Source organism: Neoarius graeffei, chromosome 25, assembly GCF_027579695.1.
Source record: "Neoarius graeffei isolate fNeoGra1 chromosome 25, fNeoGra1.pri, whole genome shotgun sequence".
NCBI lineage: Eukaryota > Metazoa > Chordata > Actinopteri > Siluriformes > Ariidae > Neoarius > Neoarius graeffei.
The window spans coordinates 22,024,087-22,036,749 of NC_083593.1; the positions used below are offsets into that span (position 1 = coordinate 22,024,087).

General features: G+C 42.4%; 1 protein-coding gene across 2 annotated transcripts in view; it reads left to right on the plus strand.

The window, feature by feature from the left end:
* rfxap (regulatory factor X-associated protein) overlaps window positions 1–12,663 on the plus strand; it is a 17,901-nt gene continuing 5,238 nt past the window's right edge. Inside the window, exons 1-3 of one of the 2 annotated variants that reach the window (XM_060908772.1) lie at window positions 1–622; window positions 4,220–4,330; window positions 8,064–12,173. In XM_060908772.1, coding sequence (XP_060764755.1) covers window positions 245–622; window positions 4,220–4,330; window positions 8,064–8,165 — 591 coding nt within the window. In that variant the 5' untranslated portion in view covers window positions 1–244 and the 3' untranslated portion in view covers window positions 8,166–12,173. Of the gene's footprint in view, window positions 623–4,219; window positions 4,331–8,063; window positions 12,174–12,663 lie in introns of those variants that run through there. The other variant, XM_060908771.1, reaches the window with a different exon arrangement.

Sequence of the window (12,663 nt, forward strand, 5' to 3'; positions counted from 1 at the left end):
TAATAATTTGCCTGTTGTTGGTGCAGGTCTGAAGCCTCATACATATAAACTGATTATAAACGTCCTTTTTAAGCTTCATTTAGTGAGCTTTGTGTGTGTATATAAGTAATAATTGATACAATAACTAAGTTTTCCCAGTAAACATTAGGCGATGCGCTGTGTTCCGTTAGCTCGTAGAGCTCCATGCTAGCTGTCAGCACCGCTTCTCCCTTTCTTTAGGGTTATTTATAAATCAAAACGGAACATGAACGAGAACGACGGCGGAAATCCAGAGGCTCCTGCTAGTAAAGACAGCCAGATGCCCCTCTCCGGGAACAAGGGCAGGAGTTTAAATAGCTCCACTCCGGAGGGAGACGCCGTGTTTGACATGGATGACCCGGAGGAGGAAGAGGAGAGCGACGCGCTGGACACAGCCGAGCCGAGGGAGAGCGCCCCGAGCCCGGCCGAGCCATGCGACGAGAGCGCGCCGAAGCGCTGCGTTTATGATGGCTGCTCCGAGACCAGCACTCTGGGAGCCAAGCAGAGGAAACCATGGATGTGTAAAAAGCACCGCAACAAAATGTACAAGGACAAGTACAAGAAGAAGAAGAGCGACCAGGCCATGGCGTCTGGGAAACTAGAAGTAAGCGTGTTGCTGAGGTACCGACCATACAGGGCTCTTTAGTGACCGACTCCAGTCCTACTGTTCACTGGAACCAGGCTGAAGTTTACTTCTTATTCACCAGCGGCTTCATACAACACATGTAACAAAGTATAACACTATCAAAAAACACAATGCAAAAAAATTATGCTCTTTCATTTTCATAATATCCCTGTAAACATGGTTGTGAGGAAAACACCACAGTGGTGAAGACTATAAGGTGCCCCATAAGTCCAACATCAGAGGGTAAATGTGTGTGTTTATATATCTCTACAGGCCATAATGTATCTGAGAAGGGAGAAACAAATCCCAATAATTCTATTCATACAAATGTTATTTATTACTTCTGAGTCATATTATTGAGAGATTAGAACCTGCGGAAGGTCAATTCCCCCACTATCAAGTTGTCATCATTGAAAATCTGAGTATGTCATCTTCATACACTCTACGTTCAGACTGCAACCTGAAACGACCCATATCCGATTTGTTGTGAAATCCGATTTTTTTGTTAGGCAGTTCACATTACCAATTATATGAGACTTGTATGCGATCTCCAATATGAACGGAAAACGACCCAAAAGTGTCCCGTATGCGCAAATTGACACCTAATAAGCACATCTACGTAATACGTAAACCAAAAAAAAGCGCACTCTTCAAGTTTGCAAGTAAAGCATGGAGATGAGGCGAGACCTGGCGATGTGGTTTTTGTGGTGGCGGCGGAACTCACACAATAACCTGGTATTGTGGAGGCGATTGAGAAGCAGGAGGGCAAGGGCTTTGGTCCAGGCGCTGTGTGGGGCCATGGCAGCAACCTCCGTTGAAAGGAGGGTATGGATGCGGAGTCGCAGCTAGGAGTGGTGGGATGTTGACGTGCTGCGCTTCTCTGATAATGATGATGCGGGATTAGCCAACGTAGAATAGTGACGTTTGTCTCTTGTTGATGACGTGTAGGTCGCATGAATGCGACCTGTCCGGTCAGACTGCAGTCGCATGTGAAAATAACGGATATGCATCGGAATTAGGACCACATATCCAAGCGGCCTGGGTCGCATGTGAAAAAAATCGGATCCGTGTCATTCAGATTGTCAATAACAAACCGGATACAGGTTGCATATGGGCAAAAAAATCGGATCCGTGTCATTCAGATTGTCAATAACAAACCGGATACAGGTTGCATATGGGCAAAAAAATCGGATATGGGTCATTTCAGGGTGCAGTCTGAACGTAGTCTTATTGAGTGTTTTGATAGACACTTTGTTTCTTATGAAGTTGTCAGAAGTGTGAGAAGCTTTGAGAATGCGGCGATAATGAGGAACCGAGCAGATTTTTCCTCTTTTCTTCAGAGCATTTACAGTGGTGCATTTACAGGCGTGAGAATGTAACTACTGGACTTTTTTAACATGGAACAGAAAATCTGAATCCGGCTTCAAAAGGGACCTTACGCTACGTTCACACTGCAAGGCTTAATGCTCAATTCCGATTTTTTTGTGAAATCCGATTTTTTTGTGAGGTCGTTCACATTAACAAATATATGCGACTTGTATGTGATCCTCAGTATGAACGAAAAGCGACCTAAAAGTGTTCCGCATGCGCACTGCAGGATACGACGACGTCACACGCAGTGAGCATGGCCAGTGTTTACGGAAGTAAAACCGCCCGGTTGCGGTATGACTCATGCTAGCTTGAATAGTTGCATCCCCCCAAATGGAAATCAGCTCCCTAACCTCTGCGTCCTTCCATTGAGAAGATTCAGAACCTTCACAGCCCGAAGCGTCCCTCGCATTGATGTCATGCGCAGGGGCGCAGATACGTTTTTTGAACTGGGGGGGACAAAAAACTGGGGGGGACAAAGCTGCCAGCAAACCAACCCCAACCCCGAGATGCCTGTCAAACTTGTTGTTAGTAACCATAGCAACCAAGCTCGAGCTCGCAACCTGTGCAGTCTGCGCAGCTCAACCAACCGAATATCAGTCTTTGTTTTGTTTTATGTGAGTTGTTGCAACTATGTATACACTGCCGTGCACCTCAATAAACCGAATGGTAATTAGTCTTTTGATTTTTCCGTGAGGTTTGCCTTATGCAAAGAAAGACAGCATAGACGTTTTTTCCTCCCTATAAGTGGGGGGGACCGAACGAGGTGAATTTAAATATGACTCGTCCCACCCTCTATCTGCGCCCGTGATTATGCGCCATGTTGTTGTAACTTTTTTTGAGAGACCCGCCGCCTACTTCAGCGCAGAATAGTGACGTTTGTGGCTTGTTGATGACGTGTAAGTCGGATGAATGCGACCTGGCGGTTCAGACTGAAGTCGCATATGAAAAGAGCGGATAGGAATCGGAATTAGCACCACATATCCAAACGGCCTGGGTTGGATTTGAAAAAATCGGATCTGTGTCGTTCATATTGTCAATAAAAGATCGGATACAGGTCACATATGGGCGAAAAGATCGGGTTTGAGTCACTTCAGCCTGCAGTGTGAACGTAGCCTTTGATGAAACGGTGCGGTTCAGATATTACAGTATTTGGGTGGTGGTCCACAGCAGTGACACCGACATGGTAGAGGGACTGTAGTGTGTGGCCCTGGTACAAGTGTGTCAGATGCAGATGAAGTTATTAATCACTCTGTCTACTTATTGAATACTTTATCAGACATGTATGGGTTTGTTTGTTTTTTTGACTCTCTTGTAGGTGTAACGAAAGAGACTATGGTTCATTTTCTCCATGCACAGTGTGTGCTAATCATTAGCACTTGATCACTAGTCACTTTCTGACCACACTACTACTGTTGGCTAGATATTTTTGTTTGGCAAACTGTTTCTCACCCTGGCATGAAGTAATACTGATTTGTTTTTTTGTTTTTTTTAAAAGCAATGATGGTTGTAATACACTTGCACAGTGCACCACAAAAATAATATTTGCTTGGTGATGATTCCTTTCTACTGATGATTAGGGTCCACTTGATCACACAGATGCCCAGATTGTCACTTATTAGTGATGAGCGAGAGTAATGTTATCCCTCCCACCCAATTATGCTCCTTTGGGCTCCCAGTCGACCTCGTAATCTCCTGACAAATAGACCAAGCACTTTTCTGTTGTGCCACCCAGGACCCTGAGGTTATCAAGAGGATCGCTTTTAGCTTTGTGTGTTTTAAACAAATTGATATAGAAATATTCTTCCAATGTTTTTAATGATACTGCCACTGATAAAATGTGCTGCAGAATATGTGAAGTACGTATGTATAATGCCACTGTAATAGTCAAGTAAAGCTTTGTACAAAACTGGTTCCCATATTAAACAGTGGCATTTTCAAGGCTCTTTGCTTGCTTCCGAGTGTTAAGTCATAACTGTGCATCAGTAGTTTTGTGCTTCATTGGATCATCACAAGCAGCTCTAGAAAAAGGAGATCCTCCAACCTTAGACTAAAACAGCTAGCTTATTATTATTATTATTATTATATAAAGAAAGTCAAATTAACTTTATAGTAATATATAAAGTGATAAGGCAGGTGAGATACTTTGAGATACTCAGATAAAGTGCTGGGATCTCATGGCATGAACACATTTATATTGAATTGTAGGAGGGCTCGGAGGAGAGGCCTGTGTCTGTGACAAAGCAGCGGCTTGGTGCTATTGGAGAACGCCCTACAAGACCTTCACTCATGGAGCAAGTATTAAACCAAAAGAGGCTGGTGAGTTCCTTATTCTTGGGGTATCCCAGTATTACATTTTCCCAGGGTTGCATTTCATTTGGTGAAAAAGTGCAACAATGTTGGTTATAGTTAATGCATTATCATATAAATATTGAAAGCCATGGTGTAGGTTCTATAGCACTGCAGCATGTGCTCATAGCACCTAGTCTCAGTCTCAGACACTCTGCATACGTCATCCAAAGCATCTGGTGTCTTTTCTGTGCTTTTCTAGACAAACCCTTCGAAGTGTAGAGGTTGCAATCTGATTGGCTTAGTATGTTGGGTTTCAGTGGGAGTATAAACTTTTGAACACCCCAATGCAGTGAATGGTTCGTGTGTGTGTAATAATATAATCACTCCTGTGTATATATATAAAAGGTAAATGTAAACAAGTAGTGAGAATATATACTGTGTGTATATGTAATGTTATATATTATAAGGTGTATGCGCACATAATCCACATCACTGAGTCTTAGTTTATTTTATTGGATAGTTTAAGGCTGGAAATTAAGGACCGAACTAGAGGAACATATTGTTTTGTTCACACTGAATTGTGCTAAACCCTCAAAATTATAAAGTTAATGCTGCTTTATTTTTTAAATGCAGTGGAGGAATACAATACCCACAAATAATTTTTGCTGTGTCCAGCCTTATCCTTCCGGACCTGGCCACATACAGTGTCTTGCAAAAGTATTAATCCCCCTTGGTGTTTGCCCTGTTTTGGCACATTACAAGCTGGAATTAAAATGGATTTTTGGAGGGTTAGCACCATTTGATTTACACAGCATGCCTACGACTTCAAAGGTGAAAATTGTTTTATTGTGACCTAAACAATGATTAAGATAAAAAAAAAAAAACAGAAATCTGGAGTGTGCATTTGCACACACCTATATATCCCCCCCCAAAAAAAATCACTTTGTAGAGCCACCTTTTGCTGCAATTACAGCTACAAGTCTCTCGGGTTATGTCTCTATTAGCTGAGCACATCTAGCCACTGGGATTTCTGCCCATTTCTCAACGCAAAACTGCTCCAACTCCTTCAAGTTAGATGGGTTGCGTTAGTGTGCAGCAGTCTTCAAGTTATGCCACAGATTCTCAGTTGGATTGAGGTCTGGGCTTTGACTAGGCCAGGGGTGGGCAAACTTTTTGGCTCAGGGGCCACATTGACTTTTGAAATTTGCCAGGCGGGCCGGGCCAGCACCAAATTCATACATATCGAACATAAACCGGAAAAGCTTTAGTGTTATTGTAAGGCCTTCACTGACAGAGACCCAAATGCAGATCAGATTGTCATTTATTTTAGTTCTCAGTCAACAAAGGCAGAGAAGAAAAATGTTTGCAGTTCAATAGATTGGCACTGGATCCATCCAGAAAAGTAACACACACACACACACACACACACACACACACACACACACACACACGTAACAGTAAGAAAAGTAGCACACTTAATTCTTAAATTACATCTTTGAGCTGCCAGGATGAGTAGGATGCCAGTGTATTTGTATATTTGTATCATTTTATACATACAACTAAATTGCATATCATTAAATTGAACTAAATTACATATCAGTACATATCGTTTTTGTACATTTCACTGAACTCGTAGATTTACACCTGAATGTTTTTTTTTTTTAACCATCCACTTCCAGCCTTCCAGTCCAACCAACCACCATTAGTAGGAGAGGTACCACACCATGCCAACATGTTTGCAGTTCAATGGTTTGGCACTGGATCCATCCAGCCCACAAAATCAAACAAAACAGCTAAAGAAGGCAAAAAACTCCAAACTGGTTTTCAGGTTCAAAGTCACTCACTGAAATATTTCCAGTCCTCAAAAAATCAAAACACAGGTTCCAAACAGGTTTTCATATTCCAAAAGGCCACTCATAGATCAGAATAACCTCCACAGGCAAAAGTCCAGGAACAGATATAAGCAGAAGCAAGGTCAGCTGCTCATAATAGACAGGGACATAAATGAGGGGCGGAGCAGACACCCAAAAGCACATGGTATTGAGGTATTTCACCTGACGTCACAGGGTCACATGACGCCCCGGTATCCACCATTTTGGACGGCAAGCTAGCTAATGTCAACAACAGTAGCTAGTATGTTACTGTAGCAATATTTACGTTCAGTCATTTGGATGACTGTTAAAACCTTTCAGTCTCAAGTTTTTCCTTTACTGGATTTACTAGTTTACTGAGCGAGCGCGCGATGGCTCCCGGCTCGGCCGCCGAGCGCGCGATGGCTCCCGGCTCGGCCGCCGAGCGCGCTAGCTCAGTAAACTAGTAAATCCAGTAAAGGAAAAACTTGAGACTGAAAGGTTTTAACAGTCATCCAAATGACTGAACGTAAACATTGCTACAGTAACATACTAGCTACGATGTTGTTGACATTAGCTAGTGCTAACAGCTAGTTGCTAGTACACTGCTACAACTACACCGACCCTAATAATACAGTTCTTGGTCATTGCCTGGTAACAGCAAATTTATAACGGGCCATGTCTCAACAGACTAAGAAGTTATTTCAATGCCATTTAATAACATTTTGTTTATCCTGAGGACCGAAAGTAAATGAAAATGTGAACAAACCTTAGCTGTAATAAGATGGCGACCACCGGCTCCAGGGACGACCCGCTGATGTAGGCATGTTACCCAGCCTGACACAAAATATTTGTAGGCATCCAAACTCGTATACGCTTTCAGATCAATACCTGTGTATGGCGATGGGTTTTTAACGACATAGGTATACAGATCATGTGGGCCGAAGTCAGGTAAAGACGAGGGCTTCGTGTACTTCCGTACGTCAGTGAGCAATCCTGGTGGAAGCAGGTAAACGTCGTTCTCTAAGCCTGCTAACCTCAATTTTTGCAAATACCTCTCCCTCTGCTCGCCCTGTAAATGCCCTACGTCGCTGGATAGTGAAGGTGTTTTCTGCATCTCGCTCCTTTTTCTTTTATGTTTTTCGTTTGTCGCCTTCCTCGCATTCAAACTGATTTCGAGCCGTGCCGTCCAAAATGGCAGCATCACATGACTTGGTCACGTGAGTGAAATACCTCAATACTTAAGCCTAGGTCACAACCGGACGTACGATTTTTTTGGGCGTGCGATTTTTTTTTTTTTTTTCGTGGAGAAAGAGGCGCGTTGGCTGTAAGTTTGTCTTGCAACCTGAAAAAAAACGTAAGCGCCCATAGAGTTTGTTTGACATGACAAAGAACCTCTGCAGCCGGTCTGCGGCCAGTCTACGGCTCGAAAATCAGCACGTCACACACGCGCCCTCCGTGCGTTTCTTGCGTTTTTTGCACGTAGACGGGCCGTAGGAGCACGTACGGCCGGTTGTGACCTAGGCTTTAAAAACAAACACCAGCACTACAGCAGCCACCCACGACAACCAAAATTAATAAGAGTTATACTTTTTATATTATTATGTCTGTAAACATGTGACTACCATCTTATTACAGCTCCAACATAGTTTTAAAAAGAGAAAGTGTTAATACTCACATTCACTCAGCAACCGCTGAGCTGTATTCATCCGTGCTTGCGCTGACTGGTTGTTAGCATAATTAGCATGCTTGGAGGAAAAGTGCTGTTTGATGTTTTATTCCTTTAAAACTGCAACGGTTTCTTTGCACATAAGGCATACAGCCTTTGATCGGACTTCAGCAAAAAAAATACTTAGTTGTCCATTCTTTATTGAACACCCTGCACTCACTGTCCACTTTTCTTTTTTTAGGACCACTCATTGTCAGGTTTTATCCTGTGTTCTCGAGATCATCAGTGGCACGGGCGCCAGAATGACTTCCATGGCACGCGCTGCACCACTCTGCAAATGTAATCTCGCGTGAATACGACTGACTGGAAAGACGGATCTCTAGAACACCTGTCTACGTGATAACACTGAAGCTTATAGTTTATAGATCTGCTCAATCGCGTTTATATGATTGTCTTCCGCAGGCCGGATTAAAAACGCCAACGGGCCGGATGTGGCCCGCGGGCCGTAGTTTGCCCACCTCAGGACTAGGCCATTCCAAGACATTTAAATGTTTCCCTTTAAACCACTCCAGTGTAGCTTTAGCAGTATGTTTAAGGTCATTGTCCTGCTGGAATGTGAACCTCTGGCCAACTCCGAGGTTTTCCTCCAGAATTGTCCTGTATTTAGTGCCATCCGTCTTTCGTTCAGTCCTGACCAGCTTTCCTGTTCCTGCAGATGAAAAATATCCCACAGCATGATGCTGCCACCACCATCTTCACTGTAGGAATGGTGTTCTCAGAGTGTTGGGTTTGCGCCATACGTGGTGTTTCCCATGATGGCCAAAAAGTTCAATTTTAGTCCCATCTGACCAGAAAATCTTCCATGTGTTTGGGGAGTCTGCCACATGCTGTTGGGCAAACTCCAAACGTGTTTTCTTAAGCAATGACTTTTTTTTCTTCTTTTTGGCCACTCTTCCATAAATCCCCGCTCCGTGGAGTGTACGGCTTAAAGTGGCCCTATAAACCGATACTCCCATCTCTGCTGTTGATCTTTGCAGCTCCCTCAGTGTTATCTTTGGTGTCTTTGTTGCATCTCTGATTAATGCCCTCCTTGCCCGGTCTGTGAGTTTTGGTGGGTGGCCTTCTCTTGTCAGGTTTGTAGTGGTGCCATATTCTTTCCATTTTGCTATAATGGATTTAATGGTGCTCTGTGGGATGTTTTGGGATATTTGGGACGTTTGGGATATTTTTTTATAACCCAACCCTGATCTATACTTCTCCACAACTTTGTCTCTGACCTGTTTGGAGGCGCCTTGGTTTTCATGTTGCTTGTTTAGTAGTGTTGCAGAGTCAGGGTCCTTCCAGAACGGGTTGATTTATACAGACATCATTTGACACTTTGCACACGGGTAGATCTTAATCAAGTAATTGTGACGTATGAAGTGAATTGGTTGGACCAGCTCTTATTTAAGGGTTTCATACAAAAGGGGGTGAATACCTATGCACACTCCAGATTTCTGTTTTTTCATCTTAATTATTGTTTGTGTCACAATAAAACAACAATTTTTGCCTTTAAAGTGGTAGGCATATTGTGTAAATCAAATGGTGCTAACCCCCCAAAAATCCATTTTAATTCCAGCATGTAATGCAACAAAACAGGACAAACACCAAGGGACATGAATACTTTTGCAAAACACTGTACATTTGTGTAAAGCAAGCATATTTGTCCACTCCCTGAAAACTTGAAAAATATCCCTTTAAGGTACGTTTAGAACAGATTAAAAAAAAGGTGTGATTAATTGCGAGTTAACTATGGACAATAATGGGGGGAGGTATATAAATAAATAAAAGAGAATATTACACAGTGGGGTGAATATATTAAGTTTATATTCACTACTTGTAGATATTTCATGAGTGAGTGGCAGTTCTCTGGGTGAAAACGCCTTGTTGTTGTCAGAGGAGAATAGCCAGACGGGTTTGAGATGATAGAAAGGCAACAGTAACTCAAATGACCACTCGTTACAACCAAGGTACGCAGAAGACCATTTCTGAATGCACAACGCATCGGACCTTGAAACAGTTGGGTGACAGCAGCAGAGGGCTACAGCAGCAGAAGACCACACCAGGTGCCACTCCTGTCAGCTAAGAACAGGAAACTGAGGCTACAGTTTGCACGGGCTCACCAAAATTGAGCAATCGAAGATTGGAAAAACATTGCCTGGTCTGATGAGTCTAGATGTATGCTGCAACATTTGGATGGTAGAGTCAGAATTTGGTGTAAACAACATGAAAGTATGGCTCCATCCTGCCTTGCATCAACAGTTCAGGCTGGTGGTGGTGGTGTAATGGTGTGGGGGATATTTTCTTGGCACACTTTGGGCCCATTAATACCAACTGAACATCATTTAAACACCACAGGGTACCTGAGTATTGTTGCTGACCATGTTTATCTCTTTATGACCACGTTGTACCCATCTTCCGATGGTTACTTCCAGCAGGAGAATGCGGCATGTTACAAAGCTAAAATCATCTCAAACTGGTTTCTTGAACATGACCGTGAGTTCATTGTACTCCACAGTCACCAGATCTGAATCCAACAGAGCACCTTTGGGATGTGGTGGAACGGGAGATTTGCATCATGGATGTGCAGCCGACAAATCTGCAGCAACCGCATGATGTTATGATGTCAATATGGACCAACATCTCTGAGGAATGTTTCCAGAATCTTGTTGAATCTATGCCATGAAGAATTGAGCCAGTTCTGAAGGCAAAAGGGGGTCTAACCCAGTACTAGCAAGGTGTACCTAATAAAGTAGCTGGTGAATGTATATAATATTAATACACACATTCACAACCCCAAATCAGAAAAAGTTGGGATAGTATAGAAAATGTAAATTAAAAAAAAAAAGAGCAGCGATTTTCTGAATTTACTGAGACTTACAGTGGTGCTTGAAAGTTTGTGAGCCCTTTAGAATTTTCTATATTTCTGCATAAATATGACCCAAAACATCAGATTTTCGCACAAGTCCTAAAAGTAGATAAAGAGAACCCAGTTAAACAAATGAGACAAAAATATTATACTCAGTCATTTATTTATTGAGGAAAATGATCCAATATTACATATCTGTGAGTGGCAAAAGTATGTGAGCCTTTGCTTTTTCAGTATCTGGTGTGACCCCCTTGTGCATCAATAACTGCAACTAAACGTTTCCGGTAACTGTTGATCAGTCCTGCACACCAGCTGGGAGGAATCTTAGCCCATTCCTCTGTACAGAACAGCTTCAACTCTGGGATGGTGGTGGGTTTCCTCACATGAACTGCTCGCTTCAGGTCCTTCCACAACATTTTGACTGGATTAAGGTCAGGACTTTGACTTGGCCATTCCAAAACATTAACTTTATTCTTCTTTAACCATTCTTTGGTAGAACGACTTGTGTGCTTCGGGTCATTGTCTTGCTGCATGACCCACGTTCTCTTGAGATTCAGTTCATGGACAGATGTCCTGACATTTTCCTTTAGAATTCGCTGGTATAATTCAGAATTCATTGTTCCATCAATGATGGCAAGCTGTCCTGGCCCAGATGCAGCAAAACAGGCCCAAACCATGATACTACCACCACCATGTTTCACAGATGGGATAAGGTTCTTATGCTGGAATGCAGTGTTTTCCCTTCTCCAAATGTAACGCTTCTCATTTAAACCAAAAAGTTTGGTCTCATCCATCCGCAAAACATTTTTCCAATAGCCTTCTGGCTTGTCCATGTGATCTTTAGCAAACTGCAGACAAGCAGCAATGTTCTTTTTGGAGAGCAGTGGCTTTCTCCTTGCAACCCTGCCATGCACACCATTTGTTGTTCAGTGTTCTCCTGATGGTGGACTCATGAACATTAACATTAGCCAATGTGAGAGAGGCCTTCAGTTGCTTAGAAGTTATCCTGGGGTCCTTTGTGACCTCACCGACTATTACACGCCTTGCTCTTGGAGTGATCTTTGTTGGTCGGCCACTCCTGGGGAGGGTAACAATGATCATGAATTTCCTCCATTTGTACACAATCTGTCTAACTGTGAATTGGTGGAGTCCAAACTCTTTAGAGATGGTTTTGTAACCTTTTCCAGCCTGATGAGCATCAACAACGCTTTTTCTGAGGTCCTCAGAAATCTCCTTTGTTCGTGCCATGATACACTTCCACAAACATGTGTTGTGAAGATCAGACTTTGATAGATCCCTGTTCTTTAAATAAAACAGGGTGCCCACTCACACCTGATTGACATCCCATTGACTGAAAACACCTGACTCCAATTTCACCTTCAAATTACCCTAGAGGTTCACATACTTTTGCCACTCACAGATGTGTAATATTGGATCATTTTCCTCAATAAATAAATTACCAAATATATTTTTGTTTCATTTGTTAAACTGGGTTCTCTTTATCTACTTTTATAACTTGTGTGAAAATCTGATGATGGTTTAGGTCATATTTATACAGAAATATAGAAAATTCTAAAGGGTTCACAAACTTTCAAGCACCACCGTATATTTATTTCATTGCCGACAGTATGAACCCAAGATATTTTTGTCTGGGAACTTCATTTTATTTGTTAATATACATCCATTCCTGTGTTTTAGGGCTGCCACACATTCCAAAAAAAAGTTGGGATGGGGCAATTTATGGTTAGTAATGAGGTTTAATAATGATGTGATTGTAATCATGATTTGCTACCAAATCAGTATCTAGGAAAGGCCTAGTGTTTGAGGAGCAAAGCTGGGCCGAGGATCTTCAGTTTGTCAACAAATACGTGAGAAAATTATTGAAATGTTTCAAAACAATGTTCCTCAAAGAAAGCGAGAAAGAGATTTGGAT